Source organism: Sceloporus occidentalis, unplaced genomic scaffold, assembly GCF_023333645.1.
Source record: "Sceloporus occidentalis isolate IW3139 unplaced genomic scaffold, rSceOcc1.0.p SCAF_1, whole genome shotgun sequence".
In the NCBI taxonomy this organism is placed as follows: Eukaryota; Metazoa; Chordata; class Lepidosauria; order Squamata; family Phrynosomatidae; genus Sceloporus; species Sceloporus occidentalis.
Window position 1 is genome coordinate 76,495,151 of NW_028316981.1, and position 22,785 is coordinate 76,517,935.

General features: G+C 43.1%; 1 protein-coding gene across 1 annotated transcript in view; it reads right to left on the reverse strand.

The window, feature by feature from the left end:
• The window catches only part of GNAT1 (G protein subunit alpha transducin 1), a 38,225-nt gene extending 15,774 nt beyond the window's left edge, over nt 1-22,451 (reverse strand). The window contains exons 1-5 of the mRNA XM_089525834.1: nt 22,346-22,451; nt 13,927-13,969; nt 12,162-12,303; nt 7,740-7,897; nt 551-679 (exon numbers count right to left, since the gene is read on the reverse strand). Of these exons, the coding sequence (XP_089381960.1) occupies nt 551-679; nt 7,740-7,897; nt 12,162-12,303; nt 13,927-13,969; nt 22,346-22,451 (578 nt within the window). The remainder of the gene's footprint in view (nt 1-550; nt 680-7,739; nt 7,898-12,161; nt 12,304-13,926; nt 13,970-22,345) is intronic.
• Between the last annotated feature and the right edge of the window lie 334 nt (nt 22,452-22,785).

Below are 22,785 nucleotides of genomic sequence, written 5' to 3' on the forward strand. Positions count from 1 at the left end.
ATTATGGAGCATGTGGATCATAGCGTAAAAGTTCCACTCGTGGAATTATGCTACCTCTTCCCTTCCACACTCTGCAGGAATCACCTGCAGTTAGGTGCTGAAACCCTCACCCCATGGCCCTTTAGTGCCTGGTGGACAACAGGAAGGGTGTTTGCCTTTACCTTCCTCCGAGGCTGAGAGAGTAGAGCTTGCCCAAGGTTACCCAGTGGGTTTCCTTGGCTGAGCAGGAATTTAAATCCTGGTCTCCAGAATCCAGTGCTCAAACCACTACAACATGCTTGCTCTACTCACTCTCCTCTGCTATTACATTATTCTCTGCTGTTACATGTGGGGTGAAGCTGAGGCCAAGAGTCTGGCTTACTTAAAGCCATATTGTGTAGTAACAGCTAACTGAGAATTCAAAGATGAATATGAGTAATAAGGCATGAATTTTAACTGCAAGACTATACAAGTTTTTAAAAAGCAACAGCTGCCAAGGCAATAGCAGAATAGCCATCAAGTTTGCAATCTTTCTTGTTGGTGTGTGCTTTGCCATAGCCATATAATATACCTGAAGTTGAGGTCCTTCAAAGAAAACTGGGTTTCAATTATGCCCGTAGTCTTCACCCTGGAGCGGAGGACATCCTGCTCTGTTGGGACATATCCAGGTGCCACCAACCGTCTCAGGTCACTCAGATAACTACAAACAGAGAAAAGTATAAATAAGATCTACTTGGATATCCCCAAACCTCAGAGAAGATAGTCTATGCCTAAATGTGTTTCACAAGCTACTTGGCTGATTGTACGCACTCAAAGAGGTCCAACCTTTCTAAATTGGAAAGATCAGCAATGCAGTGGCTCATGTCCAAGCACAACTACCTTCTGTAGGACAGAGATTCGCAGTGAATACTCTTCTGCCAAGGCCTAAATACCCTCAAGGCACCAGATCCCATCTGACCATGAATGCTAAGCAGGGTCAGCCTAGGTCAGTACTTGGATAGGAGGCTGTCAATGAATACCAGGCTCTGGAGGCTATATTTCAAAGAAATGCACGGACAACACCACTCTGAGTATTCCTTGTCAAGAAAGCCCTATTAAATTAATGGGGGTGCCATAGGCCAACAGGTGACTTAAAGGCACATACAGTGGACCCTTGTTATACGCTGGGGTTTAGTTCCAAGATCCCCTGTGGATAACAAAATCCATGTATGCTCAAGTCCCATTAAATATAATGACATAGCAAAATGGTGTCCCTTACAAAAAATGGAAAATCAAGGTTTGATATTTGAAATTTCAACTTTTTTTGAACATTTTCAAACCGTGTGTGCTGGAATCTGTGTATAAAAAAATCCATGTATAAGAATCTGAGTTATTTCCTATTCTGTCAGGCATTTAGAAATTGACAATGATTGGCTTTTAATGGTAGGCTGTACTCTTTTGTTGATTATTAAAATGTAGTCTGTCAATGACTTTTAAATGGTTTTAACTCTACAGATCATTTGTTAAATCACTTTTTTATTTACAGTTGTAACTGATGCTTGTGTATAGTTTTGAATTTGTATTACTTTTAGTAAGTTACAAATCCATAATTGAACAACAGAATGCCACCCAATAACTATAACCATAAACCACAACTATGTTGAAAGGATTTTTTTTTTTACCTCTAACAAAGGTAAAACTCTTTCATTTGGTCTATAATTGATGTTTTACCTATACGGCACCTAAAAGTTTTTCCAGTAACAGTAGAGGGACTTCTTCAGATATACAGTGTTCTCTGCTTAAGAAAGAAGCAGTTAGTTGTGCACGGGACAGAAACAGCTTAGATCTCAAAGGAAGTTACTTTTCTGTTCCTAATAGAGCTGAAAACATGTTAAGGAAAAAGCAACATGGGACATACAGTGATTGAAATAAAACATGTATGTGAGAGTCAGAGTGACTCAGCAGAAGCCAATGGAGAACCACACAGGTGTACATGGTAATAGAATTAACAAGTCCTGAGTGCCAAGGACAAGAAATGCATAGTGAATAATTGGACACACCTGACAATTGTAAAGTGGTCAAGGATGAGATGATGAAATCATCTAATCTGGATAGAAACAAGAGAACCAATGGGAATGACGTACACGCCTACTGGGTGGAAACAGACAACAGTAGGTGGTACCTTGATTTGACTATAATAATGACTATGAATCCCAGTATGTTTTGTGGGTAGTAGTAGTGGATTGGAGAGTGAGGAGTTGAGTATTGTTGGATAGTTTGGAGCTGTGTATATAGTAGAATAAAGTAGATCTTTTATATAAGACTACTGAGTTGTCTGGTGTCTTGGGTGAAGCTACAAGAACCAGCAGGACCCTGGTGAAGAAGGGTGAAGACTTCTGTGAAAGCAAGAGTGAGAAGGCTTGGAGAGTTTGTCAGGGTCTTCAGCCTATTCTCTGCAACTCTTGCAAAGCTTTAACAACTGGCCAAAACTGGTCAGCGTGGTGCACAACCAGGTGGTGAGTTCCAGGCCAGAGGTGAAGAGCCACAACTCCCATCATCCCTGACAAGGGTTATGGGCCCAGTCACTGCAGCACCCAGCATCCACAGAAGCTGAAAGTTCCAGAGAGTGGAAGACAGATCAGAGCAAGTTTTTTATGCTGCACTGATAAGCTCCGTGAGTAACTCCTCCTGTATTTTGATTAAGCCCAAAAGGGGTCAGCTGTGCATACTCAGAAGGACTGTGTCAATTGAGTCACTGCACAAATTAAAATGGAGATTTTGAAGTTTAGCAAATTGAATAGAAGCAACTACTCCACCTGGAAGATTTATGCCCAGTCTCTGCTAGTAAAAGAAAGTTTATGGGACACTGTTCTAGCCGGGCTGCCAGCCGATGCTAACGCAGCCACGAAAGAGAAAGATAGTAAAGCCAAGGCTTGCCTTTTCCTAATGCTGGAAGAAGACTTGATTAACGACGTTAGAGATAAGGAAACCGCCAAAGATGTGTGGGACACTCTGCAGAGATTACACACTCCTTCTACTGCCTTTGCAAAAATGCTATGGTCAAAAAGAATTTATAGACAAAAGATGGAGAAGGGCCAGTGTGTCGTGGAGCATTTGAAAAAGATGCAAGATTTGTTTGTGCAAGCTGAGCTTAGAGGCGTGGAAATTGGCAGAGAACAACAGTGTTACATCTTGATTGAGTCCCTAGACTCTACTTGGGGCAACATCACAAATGCTCTGCAGAACTTACCAACTGAAGAATTAACGAGAGACTTAGTTGTGGCCAGAATTCTGGAAGAAAACCAGAGGAGACTGTCTGAGAGAGATGACGCAGCAACTTCCAGGACTGTGCCAAGGGAGCAAGCCAAGCCTGATGTGCGTGGGCAGGACCAGGCAGTTTCTTCAAGGGAGCAACGGAGATGTTTCTACTGCAAAAAGATAGGACACCTGCAGAGGCACTGTAATCTTTTGGCTGCTGATAGAAGCAAGCAACAGAGCAGGTGGCAACCTCGACATGACCAGAGGCAGAAGCAATCCAAGCCGCCATTTTTGAAGGACAATAAGAATAATAATAAGGGGTTTGCAACAATGATAAAGGAAAAACAAAAAGCAAACTCTAAATGGCTTGTAGATTCAGGAGCTTCGTCCTCTATGTGTAACAACATTAACTTAATTAGTGAGAGAAAGCCAGCAAATGTTAATGCCGTAGTTTTGGCAGATGGGAATGAGCTTAGTACTGTGAATCAAATGGGAACAGTTTACATTCCAGGGCTGAAAGAAAACTTTAATGATGTTTTGCATGTTAAGGAATTAGAAAACAATTTGTTATCAGTAAGCAAATTAACAGACAGAGACTATATAGTAACTTTTGAAAAGAACCTGTGTAAAATAACTTTGAATGGGGAACTGCGTGGCATAGGCTTAAAGAAAGATAAGCTTTATTTTCTGGAAGAGAATGTTGATAGTTATAAGATAGAGAATGCTAATACTATAGATAATGTTCCATTGCACAAAGACTGCATACATGAACTGCACAGAAAATTTGGCCATGCAAGCTTTAAGTGTTTGAAGAGTTTAATAAGCATGTGTCCAGATTTGAAAGTGGCAGAATGTAAAAATCATTTAGACTGTACTGTATGTAACCAAGTGAAGGTCAGAGCATATCCAGTTGCTAAGAAGTCAAAGAGGATTGCTCAGAGACCATTTCAATATGTACATGCGGATGTAGCCCAAGCCAATTGTTTGTCACTAGGGGGAAGCAAATATTTTCTGGTAATTGTCGATAGATTTTCAAGATTTGCATATGTAAGAATACTGAAAAATAAGTCAGAAGCTGGACAAAGTTTAAAAGCATGGGTCAGGATGATAGAAAGAAGGTTTGATAGTCAAGTTGGGACTATTGTCACAGATAGAGGTGGCGAATTTTTAAATAACCAACTGTACAATTGGTTTCAGAAAGTGGGGATAAGACATGAAACCACCAATCCTGCTTGTCCAAGTGAGGATGGTTTAGCAGAGAGAAAAATCCAGGACATCAAAAGGATTTCTGCATGTATGATGGCAGATGCAGGCGTAGGTGAAAGCTTTTGGGGAGAAGCTACGCTAACTGCAATACATATAAGTAATAGGATGTACCATTCTGAGATTGAAGACATTCCCTACAGGGTTTTGTATGGGAGAGTGCCAAATTTCAAATATCTAAGAGTGTTTGGTCAATTTGCACATGTGTACATACCTGCCTGTTTCAGAAGGAAAGGAGAAGCCAAAAGCAAAAGGCTAATGTTCCTAGGTTATTCAGGGAACAGCTACAAGTTTCTAATGAGAGGAAAAGAGATACAGTACTCCAGGTCTGCAAATTTTGAGAGACATGCTGGTTGGGACAGGCTGCATGCCAATAAGGAAGTGTTTTTGAGATTAGGTAGCTCAAGTGAGCAGCAAGCACAGACTGAACCAACTTCAGGAAACGGAGGGGTATCAGTCAAGCCAGAAGCCTCTACTAGCAGTAGTGGTAGTACCTCAGATGGAGAGTCACAAACAAGACCAGTGACCACTAGAATGACAGAGGACAAGAGATTTAGCAAAAAGACAACATCCACTAGTGCAGACAGTGATGAGGAAAGAGGCAGAACGACAGAATTCGTACCCAGGCGAAGTCACAGAATTAGAAAGTCGCCAGATAGATTTGTTGTGACACAGGCAAGAGCTTGTACAGTTATAGAAGAGCCTGAAAGTTTTGAAGAATTGGAAACCTTTTCTAGGGAAGAACAGGAAAGATGGTGTGAAGCAATGGATAGTGAATTTAGTTGCTTGGTGAACAAAGATGTTTTTGAAGTTGTGGATAGACCCAAAGATAAGAAAGTGATTGGTTGTAAATGGGTGTATAAGAGAAAGGAAATGCCTGATGGTAGCATTAAGTACAAAGCAAGATTGGTAGCTAAGGGTTTTGCACAACAGCAATATGAGAATTATGATAAGACTTATTCTCCAACAGCAAAGCCAGAAAGTTTGAGAATGGTGTTAGCTGTAGCAGCTAGAAGGAATTTAGTAGTAGAGCATTTTGATTTTGAAACGGCTTACTTAAATGCAAATTTGGATGAAGAAATTTTTATGGAACAGCCACAAGGTTTTGAGGAGAATGGAAGTCAGAAAGTTTATAGATTGAAGAAGGCATTGTATGGTTTGAAACAAAGTGCCAGAGCTTGGAATTTGTGTATCAATGATGAGTTAGTTAAGTTAGGTTACAAGAGAAGCGTGGCAGATGCTTGTGTATATACAAAAGGAGACATAGTGCTTGTGATTTATGTTGATGACTTGTGCGTGGCAGCAAAGTCAAAACAGGACATAGAGTCAGTCAAGAGAGAATTGTCAGAAAAGTTTGTTTTGAAGGATTTAGGTTTGTTGAAGTCATATTTAGGCATAAATGTTGAGTGGACAGAAGATGGACATTGTTTGTTAAGCCAGAGAAAGAAAATAGAGAATTTGATTGAAAAGTGTGGTCTACAGAGTGCTAAGACAGTTAAAGCTCCTATGACTACTGGTTTCGTTTCTGAGCCAACAACCAGAGATTTTGAGGACAAAACATTTTTCAGGAGCGTAATAGGATCTTTACAATTCATTTCTTGCCACACTAGACCAGACATTGCGTATTCTGTGAACATTTTATCTAGAAGAGTTTCTAATCCTAAAATTGAGGATTGGACAGCCGTGAAACATTTGTTGAGATACTTGAAAGGGACTTTAGACAAGAAGTTGATCATAAGAAGCAGCAACGCTGATCTAGATTGTTTTGTTGACAGTTCGTTTGCATCAGAATCAGGAGACAAGAAGTCAGTCACAGGAATGATAATCAAGTATAGTGAAAGTCCCATAGTATGGAGAAGCAGAAAACAGACTAATGTAGCGTTGAGCACAACTGAGGCAGAATTTGCAGCACTGAACGAAATAGTGAACGAGGTACAGTGGATTGAACAATTGTTAATTGACCTGAATGAAAATTTCAGAGTACCAGTGGAAATTCAAGAAGATTCACAATCATGCATAGCAATGGCTGAAACAGAAAGTTTGAAAAACAGAACCAAATATGTGGGTGTAAGATACCAAAATGTAAGGGACATGGTACAAAAAGGAGAAATAGAGTTAAGGTACATAGAGACACAATATAACATTGCAGATTTGTTCACGAAAGCACTAACAGTGGAGAAACATGAAAGGTTAACACAAATGGTTGGAATGACATTTTAAGTCACATACAATATTTTATTTCGGAGGGGATTGTTAAGGAAAAAGCAACATGGGACATACAGTGATTGAAATAAAACATGTATGTGAGAGTCAGAGTGACTCAGCAGAAGCCAATGGAGAACCACACAGGTGTACATGGTAATAGAATTAACAAGTCCTGAGTGCCAAGGACAAGAAATGCATAGTGAATAATTGGACACACCTGACAATTGTAAAGTGGTCAAGGATGAGATGATGAAATCATCTAATCTGGATAGAAACAAGAGAACCAATGGGAATGACGTACACGCCTATTGGGTGGAAACAGACAACAGTAGGTGGTACCTTGATTTGACTATAATAATGACTATGAATCCCAGTATGTTTTGTGGGTAGTAGCAGTGGGTAGTAGTAGTGGATTGGAGAGTGAGGAGTTGAGTATTGTTGGATAGTTTGGAGCTGTGTATATAGTAGAATAAAGTAGATCTTTTATATAAGACTACTGAGTTGTCTGGTGTCTTGGGTGAAGCTACAAGAACCAGCAGGACCCTGGTGAAGAAGGGTGAAGACTTCTGTGAAAGCAAGAGTGAGAAGGCTTGGAGAGTTTGTCAGGGTCTTCAGCCTATTCTCTGCAACTCTTGCAAAGCTTTAACAACTGGCCAAAACTGGTCAGCGTGGTGCACAACCAGGTGGTGAGTTCCAGGCCAGAGGTGAAGAGCCACAACTCCCATCATCCCTGACAAAACATACCTCCCTTTTTTGCCCTTTGTCTTTAGTCTGCACATGACCAAGAAGGGCCTCTGCCTGCATTGAGATCCCTCCAGCCCAATGTAACTGAAAGCAGAAGTAACATCTGAGACAAAAGTAGGCATGTGATTCTAACAGCATCACTTTTCTTCTCTTGAATTATTTTTAGCATCTTTGCCTGACAAAGAAACCCATAAAACCTCAAAAGTTTGCATGATGCATTTTCTGCATTTTGGTTGGCCAATAAAGGTATCACTCTTTTGTGGATTTTGGCTTTTGTCATAACAATAACAGTGCAAGTGAAAAGCTCCTACTAGCCAGCCGAATCATTCAGCTGGAACTCAGAGGCCCTCTCAAAGCAGGCTTGAATGCCTGTGTCCTCCCAGAGTCGGCAGATGATGTCGGACATCTCCTTCGGCATGGAGCCTTCTTCAATGGTGTCTGCTAAGTGCAGCAGTTTACGGGCATCATCCTGCAGGTGAGAACAGAAGACCAAGTACAGTGAGACGAGATACATCCTCCCGCTCAGAGTCCCTCCCCACTCCCTCGGTTTTATTGTCAAAAGAAGGACCTAATTCTACTCCATTTCCGGATTCTACAGGAGCCCTGGGCTCATCTACTGAGAACAAAGGCCACACTGTCTCACAGCTCTATCTTTTTTATTAATAATAATACAAAAGATTTTTAACCTGCCTTTCATGGTACACTACTCTTATAAGGCAGCTAAGAAGATTACAAAACATGATTATTACAATCATATCTAAGCACATACCAGCAAAACCAGCACATGTAATAGTAGCAGAGAGACATTTTAAAAGTATAGAGCACAAACCAAAATAAACACATGTTTTGCAGAGGAAGGGAATGGGAGGTGAGCCTGTGCATATAGCCAGCAGCAATAATGTCACGCATACCTCTCTGGGGCCACCACTGGTGTCCTATCACTGCCACCAGTCAGCTTAATGGCTCCAAGTGATCTTCATGGCTGAGCAGATTCATACAAATGGCTCTTCTGATTATGTATTTCCAAACCATTTAGTGCCTCAAAAGGCCTAAAGCAGCACCTTGAAATGTGCTGAAACCAATAGGTAGCCATTGCCTAATCCAATCTAAGCTCTTCACTCCCATGAGTTGTCACAGTCTGTACCATTCCCAAGGTCAGCACTTTCTCATCTTTGGAATGCAGTTCCTCCAGATAGGATCCAGTCCTTCCCAATAGCATTCAAGTTCATTTTTCCCCTAGTTAACAAAAGCACTTTGATTCAAGCTGCTGCCACACTGCAGAATTAATGCAATTTGACACCACTTTAACTGTCATGGCTCCATACTATAGAATTGTGGGATTCGTAGGTTGTTGTGGCAACAGAACTCTCTGACAGAGAAAGCCATATATTTCACAAAACTGCAAATCTCAGAATCCCATAGTATTGAGACATAAATAATAAATAAATAAAATTTTTATTTTTATACCGCACCTTCCAAAGATCAGGGCGGTTTACAGTAGGATAAAAACAATACAGGTAAACAACATACATTAATATAAAAATACATACAGTGAAATAAAAATAAACTGAAAGCCCCGTTAGCCAATCCTCTTGCTCTTAAAGAGGAAGGGAGGTCTGTTAGGACTTTACTCGGGGAATGCAGACTGAAATAGAAAGGTTTTTAGGTCCTTTCTAAATTGGGCCAGGGAGGTGGCCGAGCGGAGCTCTGTGGGCAGCGTGTTCCAAAGGGCCGGGGCGGCGATGGAAAAAGTCCTCCTCATGGTGGAGGTAAGCCTAGCCCCTGGTACCCTAAGTAATTGCTGCCCAGATGTTCTGAGGGTGCAGGACGGAATATACGGGGAGAGGCGGTCCTTCAGGTACCCCGGGCCCAAGCCATTTAGGGCTTTATAGGTAATCACCAACACCTTATATTGTGCCCGGAAGCGAATGGGCAGCCAATGGAGGTCTTTTAACACCGGTGTTATATGGCTGGCCCTGGAAGTACCAGTGACCAGCCTGGCTGCCATATTCTGCACCATTTGTAGCTTCCGGGTTTGGTATAAAGGTTGCCCCATGTAGAGTACATTGCAGAAATCCAGTCTCGAGGTTACCAGAGCATGTACCACAGTTTCAAGGTCCCTCTGGGCCAGGTATGGGCGCAGCTGGCGAATAAGCCGAAGCTGATAACAGGTGTTCTTGACCGTCGCATTCACCTGAGCGGTCAGGTGAAGCGACAAGTCAAGAAGCACCCCCAGACTGCGCACGGAGTCCTTCACAGGGAGCGTGACCCCGTTCAGGACAGGTGGAACCACCGCCATTCCTGGACCAGGGGAACCTATCATAAGTACCTCCGTTTTCTCTGGATTCAGCTTGAGTCAGTTTTCCCTCATCCAGCCCATTACTGACTCCAGACAGGCCACGAGAGGAGAGACGCCATCCTCGGTCACTGCATCAGTCGGAGACACAGAGAAGATTATTTGGGTGTCATCAGCGTACTGATAACCCCGCGCCCCATGTCTCTGGATGATCTCTCCCAGCGGTTTCATGTAAATGTTAAATAGCATGGGAGACAGAATGGCTCCTTGAGGGACCCCGGTTTTAAGGGCCCGCTCATCGGAGCACACGTCTCCCAGCTGCACCATCTGGGACCTCCCAGAGAGGTAGGACCGGAACCACTGGAGCGCAGTGCCCCCGATTCCCACCTCTGCTAGGCGCCCCAGAAGGATACCATGGTCTATGGTATCGAAAGCCGCTGAGATGTCCAAGAGCACCAGCAGGGACACGCTTCCCCTGTCGATGCCCAGACGGAGATCATCGACCAAGGCGACCATGGCCGTCTCAACCCCGTAACCCGCCCGAAAGCCAGTTTGAAATGGGTCCAGATAATCCGTTTCATCCAAGACCGACTGAAGCTGGATTACAACCGCCCTCTCGATCACCTTCCCCAGAAATGGCAGCAGCGAGACTGGTCGATAATTATTATGTACCAGGGGGTCGAGGGAGGGCTTTTTTAATAAAGGTTTAACAATGGCCAATTTTAAATCAGATGGAAATTGCCCTTCCCTCAAAGATGTATTAATGATCCGGCGTAACAGTGAAGTTACTGCCGGTCCCCCCTGGGCCGCTAGCCACGAGGGGCAGGGATCGAGAGAGCAGGTCGTCTTCCGAACACTTCCGAGGATCTTGTCCACATCATCGGTACTTACCAACTCAAACTGATCCAGTTTAATGGAGTCCACGGAGGCTCTGGACGCCTCTACCCTAGGTTCTGCTATAATGTCGGCGTTAAGACCTTCGCTTATCCGAGAGGTTTTATCCGCGAAGAAGTTATTAAATTGGTCACAGCAGGCCTTAGAAGGTTCAAGGATCTGGTTCAGGGTGGGAGGGAGCTGAGTTAGCTCCCTGACCACTCTGAACAACTCTGCTGGACGCGACTCCGCGGACGCAATACGAGCACCATAGAACGAGTTCTTAGCTGCTCGTATCGCCTCTCCGTAGTCCTCTAACAGTTGGTCTAGGAGAGCCTTGTCGTCTAAGCAAAGGTGTTTCCGCCAACGGTACTCTAGCCGTCGCAGTTCCCGCTTCCTTGCCCGGAGATCTTCCGTATACCAGGGCTTGCACTTGGAAGCGGGTCTGAGAGGGCGCTTGGGAGTGATGCTGTGTATAGCCCTAGAGAGACCGGTATTCCAAATACCAGTCAGGGCATCAACAGAGTCGCCGTCACTTCCAACTATGTATCCCTCTAGGGCTTCCTGGAACCTTTTGGGTTCCATCAGCCTTCGAGGGTGGACCATCCTAATAGGTCCACCACCCCCGGGGGGGATCTGGGTAGAGACCTGGGTAGAGACATGGCAGTTAAAGTGGTGTCAAACTGCATTCATTCTGCAGTGTAGATGAGCCTTAGGGTTCCTTTGCATCTGTTGTCTTTCATTAGAAGGGGATCTTATTTCATTTCCCCAGTGTAACTATTTACTTCCATCAGGGGAGGAGAACTGTATTTCCCATCTCCAAAAAGCACCAGGGCTACATTCTGCTCATACCATTGCAGCCCAACCTGCTGCTGTTACCATTCCTCCTGCACTGCCCATGTTTTCAGAAAGAAATCACAGTGATTCCACTCAGGAACATGGCACGTGGGGAGTATGAACCTTGCTTCCCAGCAGAATCACTGGGATCATGACAGTGATGGCATCTTCTGCTGTGGCAGACCCAAGGAGAGGTAGAAATGACCCACAGGCCAGCAGCCATGTATTGAACCTGGCTCCTTTTTAGATTGTCAGCCTGCAAGCAGAGTTCTCTTGATTTTGCTCCCTGTTTTTCTAAACTGTGTGTTGTTATTTTGCATGGCATCTTGATGTCAATGGCTATGAAATGCTATGCATTACTGGTATAGCAAAAACCAGAACAGCAAGTACAGCTGCTACTTCTCCTTAGAAGACAACGAAGGCAAAGGGTGCACTGTATATTATTTCTACACTGTAGAAATAATGTCACTTGGCACCACTGTAAGTGTTATAGCTCCATCTTATAGAATTCTGGGAATTATAGTTTTGCAAGGTTTTTGCCCCTTCTCTGCCCAAAAGTGCGGGTGCCTCACAAAATTACAAATCCCAGGATTCTGTAGGATGGAACCAGAACAGTTAGTGGTGTCAAACTGTACTATTTCTACAGTGCAGATGTACCCAAAGAAGAGGAGGAGGAAGGCAATGAATATGAACCACTTGGGACCAGGCCCATACTTTAGTGACTCACATGTCTGGCTGTGTCACCATACTGGATGCTGAGTGTTTCCATGGCCCTCACAATGGACAACATAGATTGCAGGGTGTTGCTATAGATAATTGCGGTGAACTCTAAGCACTCCTCCAAGGAGTAACCGTCCTGGTGGATGATTCTGTGGAATAAAAGAGCATCAAATCATTTCCAGAACATGGCTATGACTGCGACTGCCACTATCAGGACTTAGATCTGTAGCAGGGCTTTCTCAGGGGATCTGTAGGATGTCAGGTAGCAAAACTAGGCTGACATTATAGTTAAACAGCCAAGGACAGATAGGCCAGTGGCTGCCTCTGGGGCAGCAGTAAAGGGGGGAATGCAGTATATTGTGGCACATCACTGCAAAGGGAATATCCTGTGATCTCTTCTGGACTACAGGTTCAAGGAGGTTTTCTTGACCAGCCTTACTGTAGTTTCTTCTCTTGGGACAGTGCACAGTGTTTGCTGGCTCTCAGCTGCAACTTCTTGCCTCCAAGTGTAGAAGAACAGGCAATTTCTCCTTCCCTCCTTCTCTCCCCCCTGTCTCTGACACACAAGATTGTATGTACAGCACTGTGTAAATTTACAGCGCTTTATAAATAAAAGTTAATAATAATAATACCGAGAGAAGCAAAGGACAAGGACGGCCAGTCATCTTTCCCTGCACATTTGAAAGTAATTCTCTCTGAGGCTGCATCTGCACTGTAGAATGAATGCAGTTTGACACTGCTTTAGCTGTCATGGCTCAATGCTACGGAATTCTGAGATTTGTAACATTGCGAGATATTTCACCTTCTCTGTCAGAGAGCTCTGGTGCCACAACAAACTACAAATCCCAGGATTCCATAGGATGGACCCATGGCAGTTAAAGCAGTGTTAAACTTCATTAATTCTGCAGTGTGACAGCAGCTTAATTCCCTGTTTTGTTATGTGACAGGAAAGTTTTCAGAACACTCAACAGGTAGAGAGCACACAATCTCCAGCCAGACGGGGAGACAAAGTGTGACCTCTAAAGCTTCCCCCAGGTGTCCTTCTTGGGGCCAAAACAAGGGCAAACAGTCCTTTCTGGAAGCCCCCCCCCCCCCCGATACCAATTCACTGTTTGAAGTAATCCAGCCTCACCTCCCTCCTTTTAGCATCAAAACACACTTTTTTCCCCTTCAAAACCAGAAGTCGACAATTCAGGTTTTGCTTCCCCATCTGCATTTTTTGTTATTTGGAGTGGTCTCCATAGCCCTACAGGAGCATATCTGCTGCAGTCATCCACACTTTCTATAGAGGAATTCCCTGACTGATGTATATGTATGATACTGGTATTTGGCTAGTTGTACACTTAAAACAAAAGCTATAAAGCAGCTCTGTAACCACAGAACAACGTATTTTCCTGCAAAGCAGAGGGTATTGTGTTAGTGAATTATTGGTCTCATCTAGAGGAAAATGCCTTAGTGTTTGCTGTAATAGTAGTTGGTATGTTAAGTACACTGGGCCCTTGATACCAGAAACCCCCATGGATACCAAAATCCATGGGTGTTCAAGTCCGATTAATTAAAATGGTATAGTAAAATAATGTCCCATATAAATAGCAAAATTAAGGCTTGCTTTTTGGATTTTAAAAAAATATATATTTTCAAGCCATGGATGGTTGAATTCATGCTTACAGAGGGCCAACTATAATTCCTATTGGTATAGTTTTGCCACCATTCCTTATGAGATGTTGTAAGAAACTGCTAAAATCTGCTATCTGTAAATGAGTAAGACTTACTTCATTTGTTTGACAATGGTGCTTTTGCCAGATTCCCCAGCTCCTGCAGAAAGGGAAATGGAAAAGAGATTAATTTATGTCTATCCCCAGAACTGAGTTATGTGTGTCACTAGAGTTGGCATCACCAGGGACGGTCTCATGGTGTCACCCCCCTATTGACCTCCTCCCATCCCACACCATACAGAATCTTTAGCAGTGTTTTTTGTACCAATGTTACTCATTAATCATAATTCCTGCATATCACTGACTGTAATGGTAACAACTGGGAAACAATGCAATTAACAAAATCAAAATTATAACTGTAAATTATAATATCACACATGTAGCCTAAATGTATTTATATGTACATAGTTTCATGTAACTGTGAAAATTGGGTAAAAAGGTGATGTTTGTAAAGAAAAATGTAAAAGAATAAGAAATATTTTTTTAAAAAAAAAATTCTGGGGCCTCTCTTTTCTCTTCCCACTGAGGAGTTTATCAGACAAGGGAAACTGGAAGTATAATCCAATGGCAATCTGAACACAATCATGGGGTTTAACGTTATTGCGTGATAACCTACTACACACAAATTTGGGCAATGGGAAGTCAGTCCAATCGCAATCATGTGGTTTCACGTTATTGCGTGATAGACTGGCACACGCAAATTCGGGCAATGGCATGCTATTTTCAGGCAATGGGAAGCCAGTTTGAACGCAAAGTGCATTCACGTAATTGCGCTAAACTAGCAACTTTAAGTGAATGCGTTCTGGCCCCACTTTCTTTTCATTCGAATTTAAGAGGAATTCCTCCCATTTGATAAACTCCACAGTCTCACCCCACTCCCGCCATCTATTCAGCATTTTAAAGGAACATAGGTAAATGCCACAGCCCATTGCTGCCAAAAAGCAGATGTTTGAGGAACACTGGTATCACCCCCTCTTAGAGTGCAATCTGGTATGGTCTGCACCCCCCCCCCCTCCTAGTGATGCCACTGTTTATGCCATAGATTCCATGGTACACACAAGATGACCAGCAGAAGACAGTGACAGGTAGTGGCTTCCATTTCAGTGCGGCAATGGATCCATTCCACTTTTTGACTGGCCTTAAAAGGGCTGTCCAGAGTGCTGGGCCTGTTTTGGAATAGAGTTTAGCACCTTGGGAATCTCTGTTTATTCCTGGATTAAAGCCTGGAGTGTATTTATCACCCCACTGACATGGGAGTCACTAGTTGCCACTGGCAGGTGAAATTCATAGTAACCAGTTCATTCTTTCTAAATATACATCAGACCTGCAAATGAGCTTGGCCCCATGTTTTCCTTTTATATGCTCCCAACAGAAATGACAGAAGATGCTGTTGCCAATGACAGAGCAGAGAGGCTGCATACAGAAGCTTCCATTTGTAGCCATCAGGCTTGCATCCTTCCAAGGTTGCTAAAATGAGTACCCAGCTTGTTGGGGGCAATTAGCTTATAGTTTATAAACCACTTAGGGAATGCTTACGTGCACCGATAAGCGGTATAGAAATGTACTTGCTATTGCTATTTAGTTGAAGGATAATGACTGGGCATGGCCTTGGCCTAAGGAGCAGGTTAGATGAACCAACAGGGAATAAAACCAGTATACATCAGCTCCTTATGCACTCCACAAAGACTTTAATTATATTTCAAGTATTTCAGTTCTTCATATGAAACTCTGGTTTTGGACTTCATTTTAGGGATGGTCCATATCAAAAATGTCCTCAGCAGCATCAGTTTTCTTTTCTATTATCCTGTAGCATTTGCACCTTATTCCATTTAGTAGGTCTATGGCCCACACTACAAGTACAACAGAATATGCTAATACAAAGGATTGTAGTTGGAGAAATAACACTTTCAGTACTCCCTTAGTTAAAATATCCTCACCTTCAGTAGAGAACTAATATTATTCAGAGTTGACTTTGGAAGTAGTATGTCACAAGCAACACTGTTAAATGTAACATGTCACCTTTTGTGGAAGTTAGGGCTTTTTTTTCTTTTTGCAACAGTAATAACAACAGATTATGAGGGGAGACATAGAATGAATTGTGGAAAAACATAGTATTGCCTTAATTGTTATCTTTTTTATATTTTATTGTATTGTAATGAGTTTTTTGCTGCTGTTATTGTATTTGTATATTTGATATTGGGTTGGGAGTATATATTAATAGACTTTAATATTCTTAATTTAATTGTATTTTGATTAATTTAACAGTAGTTAAGGTAAGGGGTTGAATTTTAGTTGTATATTTGTAAATGTAATTATTTATGTCATTGTTTATGCATCTTTGTAAACTGCTTTGATCTGTTGGAAAAGTGGTATATAAATAAAAATTTATTATTATTATTATTATTATTTTCATTTTAAAAAGTAATTTCCAAATCTCTTTCACAGAGCAGGCTAGTGTATAACCCTTCTGCCTAACATGTCAAATAATAATAGTAATAGTAATAATAATAATAATAATAATAAATTTGCAGGGAGGTTTTAAAACAGGGAATTATTTAAAAACAGCCTTGTAAGCTGATGTGAGTCCAGTCTATCACCTCATTCTGTAGGTTTTGGTCAAGTCTAAATGTCAGATACTAGAATGTTAGAATGTGTTTACTTCTCTATTTTTCACTGTGTGTTTGAAAATGTTGTTAGGCTAAAAAAGATGTCTGGTAAGAGCTGAGGTCTGAAACCAAACAACACCCCTACTCCTTCGCAGTTACATAACTCATGGTAATTAACATAAGGAAAAAACATTTGAAACCTCTTAGAATGTAGACATGTAGAACAGCCCACTCTGAACCTCTTTGGTTTACTTTAGGAGCTTTCATATATGGAATTATGACACACATAAGTGGCTATGCATTTAGTACATTTTAAGAATGAAATTTATATATATATACAGTGGTGCCCCGGGTTACGAAATTAATTCGTTCCGGGGCGCCGTTCGTAACCCGAAAAGCCTTCGTAAGCCGGATCGCCATAGGCGCTAATGGGGAAAAGCCGCGTTTCGTGCGAAAAAGCCGAAAAAAGCACCAAAATTTTTTTTCGCAACCCGGATAAACATTCGTAACCCGGAACAATTATTTCCTATGGGATTTTTTCGTATCCCGGAAATTTCGTAACCTGGGTATTTCGTATCCCGGGGTACCACTGTATATAAATAGAGCACCAACCCCTTTCTTTCCAACTTTAATTTCAGTAAGAAACAGCAAAGGAGGAAACTCATTCTTTGGAGAGGTCTAAATCTTGGATTGCCTTTTTTTTTAATTGGACACTGTAGCTGTGAATTTAACAGTGGCTTGGTGCAGATATTTGCAGCTCATATCCAGTGATGTAGACTTGACTCAGTTGACTAAGACTCAAGTCGGATTCAATTTGTTTCAACGACTCAACTTGGACTCGCTTCAGCAATGAATGATGCATTGACTCGATTCAATTCATGACTTGTTGGCCTAATTTAATCGAGAAACATTACAGAATGGAAAATGTTTTTTCTCATTTGAACGATGCTTCCATCTCACTTCTTTTCACCTACTGGTCATGTGACGGAAGAGGTATTTTACATTTTCTGTACAGCAAATTCCCAATTCCTGTAGACCCTGATGCAAGCCCATTGCCTAACATGTTTATTCTTCCCCTCCAAGAAATGCACCCCATGCTATGGGGGTGAATCTTGTCTGCTGCTCCTAGGAAAAGCTTTAGAAGGCTCCTCCAAGGGTCAGTGGGGACAGGCTGCTGAGTGGACATCATTTTTCTCTTGAATGAATGAATGAAAATTTATTTTATATCCCGCCTCTTCTGTTTTGGGGGTCGAGGTAGGTAACAACATGATTATACAATACACAGTGATAAAACAGTAACCCACAAAACCCTAGCCTAACCCTCCCTCCCAGTTTAAAATTAAACAATAAAACATAGTTAAATATATGTAACAATACATCAAAATTATTGCAGAATCTGCAAGTGAGAAAGTGGTGAGGAGGATGGATTCAATCGGTTCTGGACTGATCAATCTGGGACAGCCTGCCGGAAGAGAAGGGTCTTTGTCGCCTTTTTGAAAGCCTCCAGTGAGGGTGATTGGCAAATCTCTTCCAGCAGGTCATTCCAGGTTTTTGGGGCGGCAGCAGAAAAGGATCTCTGGGAGGTCACCGCCAGTCTGGTCCTTCTTGGTTGTAGGAGATTTTTCCCAGAGGAACGGAGTGTATGGGAAGGATTATATGGGAGGAGGCATTCCTTCAAGTAGACTGGATCCAAGCCATGTAGGGCTTTATAGGTGATAACCAACACCTTGTATTGTGCCTGGAAGCTCATAGGCAGCCAATGTAGTGATTTTAGAATGGGTGTATTTCAGTTGAACCTGGATTTTCTGGTGACCAGTCTGGCTGCCATGTTTTGTATCAATTGAAGCTTCTGGGCATGGCACAGGGGTTGCCCCATGTAGAGCGCATTGCAGAAGTAAAGACGAGAGGTTACTAGAGCATGTACAACCATTTCTAGGTCCCACTGTTCCAGCTAGGGAGACAGCTGGCATATCAGTCGAAGCTGATAACAGGCACTCCTGGCTGTCGTGTCAATCTGAGAAGATAGTTGAAGTGACAAATCCAGAATCACCCTTAAGCTGCGGGTGCAGTCCTTCAGAGGAAGTGTGATCCCACCTAGGACTGGAGGACTTATCTCCATACCCAGATTGGGGTTACATATTACGAGTACCTCCATTTTGTTTGGATTCAGCTTAAGTCTATTTTCCCTCATCCAGTTCATTACCGACTTCCGGCATTCATTCAGAGGAGAGATGCCCTCCTTAGTCACTGAAACAGTCCGAGACATAGAGAAATAAATTTGGGTGTCATCAGCGTCCTGATAACACCCCACCCTATGTGTCTAGATGATCTCACCCAGCGGCTTCATGTAAATGTTGAATAGCATTGGTGACAGTATCGCGCCTTGAGGGATGCCCGATTTGAGCTCTCTCTTGCCGATCAACTGTTGCCAAGTGACACCATCTGGAACCTGCCCAAGAGATAGGACTGGAACCACTGCAGAGCAATGCCTCCGATTCCTAATTCCTTCAGGTGCTCCAGAAGGATACCATGGTCTATGGTATCGAAGGCTGCTGAGAGGTCTAAGAGCACCAACAGGGCCACACTTCCCCTGTTGATGCACAGATGGAGATCATCAACCAAGGCGACCAGGGCGGTCTCAACTCCGTATCCCGACCTGAAGCCAGTTTGAAATGGATCAAGATGATCGGTGTCATCCAAGACTGCTTGAGCTGGTTGGCAACTGCCCTCTCGATCACCATACCCAAAAAGGGAAGAAGGGATACTGGCTGATAGTTATTTTTGTCCAGGGGATAGAGGGAAGGTTTCTTTAGAATGGGTTTCACCACTACTAATTTTAAACTTGATGGAAAACAATCTTCCGTGAAGGAGGCATTGACTGAAAAATTACCTATGATAATTTAATTTTTTAACCTGACTTTGTGCATATCTTTTTGATTTTCTAGTTATTGAAACACCATCATCATCATCATCATCATCACCACCACCACCACCACCTCTCTCTCTCACACACACACACCACCCAGTATGCTCCACATGGTGAACAGCATCATGGTGCGCCTCTGGCGCTGCGTCCGGATGATGCAGCACTGAAGGATTGCCATATAGCCATGCCATTGTGGCCATGGCACCCTTTCAAGGGTGCAAAAAGGAGCCATGGCTGGATTGGGGCTGTGTTGTAAGGTTGCCGCAGCCCCGATCCGGCTAGGAAAGGGGTGGTGTCCTGCCACCCCTTTGGGTCAGTCTGTTGAACCCCTAAGTATTTCATTATCATAATAGGCCAGTTTTGTTTCCTTGAGCGGAGGGCATATTGGTCTTTTGAGTGATCAACTTTAAGACAGATCTCTTCTCTTCTCTCTCTTGAGCTGTTTCTAATGCTAACAGCTCCCCTCTAGATATTGCTTCAACTAGTGCTGCAGCAAGTGAGCTGCAGAAGCAGTGATGTCACTAGGGTTGGTGTCACACCAGGGTGACAGAAGATGGGGCAACCATCATGAGAATTGGGAGCTCTTATGTGCATGATGCCACACAACCTCCCCCCACTACTGATGCTCAGCTTCTACACACAGAGAAGTGCATGCTGGGCCACAGAAAAGCCCATACCCTAAAACATCCCTTCCTTCCTGTTCTTGGCTTGCTGGGGCACCACTATTCACCAGAACTAGGGCAGGGAAAGCAGGCAGGCCACAACCTCCTCCTCTTCCTCCAGATCAAGAGCAACTGTAATGGGAGCTGGGTGGACAAAGGCAGCAGAGGTCAGCACGGAGGTGCCGCAATACTCCCTGCTGATCCCACCAGCCAGGATGAGGTCTCCTAGGGGAACTGGCTGCACCACCTCCCAGTGGTATCATCCCCTCTGGTAGATGTCACCTGGTGTGGTGTGTACCCACCACACCCTGCTGATGATGGCACTGTGTGGAAAATTACCTGGCCTGAAAGGCTTTGAGATGAGACGGCTGAAGGACTGCTCACCTTCATGCTGAGATAGTGAGATCTGGGCCATGAATGGCTTAGCCACAATGCCTCCGCACTGTAAATGGCACAGAGTGGCTGCATGGTTTTACAAAAATGTGTGGCAACTCCAGGGATCAATTTTCTGTCCTGGGACTTCTAGGACTGTTGTTGTTGTTCTATGTTTCTAACATTTAGCAAACCACTCTGTACATGTCTACCATCAAGTCATTTCCTACTTACAGTGATCATAAGATGAACCTTTCACAATTGTTTTGGTGAAGGAAGATTGCTTCAGAAGGGATTTGCCGTTGCCTTCACATGAGGCTGTGTGACATCCCTAAAGCCACCTGGTGGGCTTTCATGGCTGAGCGGTAAGTTGAATCCTGGTCCCCAGAGTGCTAGTCCAAGACCCAAAGCCCTAAACAACACTGGCTCTCACCACTCCCCATTCAGCATTATTTCAGAGTAATTTCAGTTTTCCTCATGTGGTCAAAATGACACTACTCAAAGGCGAAGAGGAGGAGCTAGCTTTCTGAAGGAAATCCCAGTATTTGAAAAAATACAGCTGTATCCCTAAACGAGAAATTTGTTGTGTACCTTCAAGTCATTTTTTAATTATGGTGACTCTATCACAGGGTTGTCTTGGCACAATTTGTTTATAGGAGGTTTGCCATTGCCTTCCTCTAAGCTGAGAGGATATGGGGGTTTCTGTGGCTGAGCAGGTATCCCAACCGTGATCTTCTGGTGTCCTAGACTGTGTAGGCTGCCGAAAAAGCCAGACAACAACAATAGAACAAAACTGAATGTGGCCAGAAATTTGCTTCTGATGTCTAGAAACAGGTATATTTTTTCCCATGTTAAACAGTTCAAGGGATCTCTGTGGCGTATTTAAAAGGTGAACTGCCACTCCTGGAGGTTTCCAAGAGAGGAAACTCACCCTTTCTTTTCCCAGAAAAGAGGATTCTGGAGGGATCTGCAAAAATAATTGGGGCAAGGGTGCATGCATCCCAGAGTCATACTTTTGTCTTTGCCAGCTTTAGACCCAGTAATGTGGAGGAACATTCCACTGGAATATGGAGAAGAGCAGCAGGGAGTTTTGTAAGGAAAAGGGGATTCCTCAAAGCATTGCTGGTTCTGTCAAAAGGGATAAACCTTTGACAGATGTGAACACCTATAGGTGTTGATTGATCCCCCCCCCCCCCCCAACAAAGAAGCAAGAAGCCTTGCTGTGCAAGATGGTGTACTGATGCTAACTGTTCTGGTGTTAGATTTGGTCAGATGCTTTCCTTTGGCTCCTCAAATCTAAACAAGATATGCCATTTACACTTAAAGCAACTAGGAGTGTGTATCATACTATCCCACAAATATATATATATATATATATATATATATATATATATATTATAAAATCATTCTGGAGGAAAGACTTTGACACATTAAAAACACATAGACCTTAAGTGTAAGGAAATCAGTGAAAAAATATGGATAGCAGGAACTGGAATGATATGCCATAACCATCAACTACTGATCAAGTCAAGTGACGAATCCAGAAGATTCTCCTGTAATTTTCTTTAAGATGTCCATATCCTCCATGCCACCATGATCTTCCTAGGAAGACACCAAAACCACCATTTTAGCATCACTATATTTTTAACAAGTCCATACAGGAATCTCAATGGTTCTCCCAGTGTTGGTTTTCCTGGAGTGGTATAAAAAGGGCTCTGGAGAAGGGTGTCACTAAAGACCTTCTCTTTTTCAAAGGGGAAATGGAGCAGCACCCTCCACAAAATGTTCCATAGGCACCGCACTGGGCTAAGAGGCAAGAGAGTGCCCAAGGGCAAGGGGAAAACAACTAACTGGCACACCAGTCCCACTGTAGCGAAAGGTTTGGTGAGTTCCTTAGTGGGTGCACTTACCAAGAAGCAGGAGCTTGACTGTCCGGGCATCCTTCTCTGCATCTTCCTTCAGTTTCTTCTCTAGCTCACGGGAATGTTTTTCCTCAGCACTGGCACCTGCTCCCATTGCCCTATACTATCACCAAGCAAAGGGGAAATTCCAAGAAAGTCCTCTGGGTCTTCCAGCCTTTTTGTCTGGCCTGATCTTATTCAAAACAGAGCCTTCCCGGTTTCTTTCCCTTAAAATGTATCAACCTTGCTTACAAGTTAGTCTCTCTGTCCACTCCACCACCACCTGCTTTCTGGCTCAGGGGGATTTTGCCACTCATGAAAATCAGGTGTGCAAACTGACCCAATATGAAGGACAGGTGAAGAAGGCCAAGGTACAACACAGAGGGCACCCACAAGTTTTCCCGTTAATCTAACTGGACTTGCTTTGCTCAGCAGCTGCTTAAGGCCAT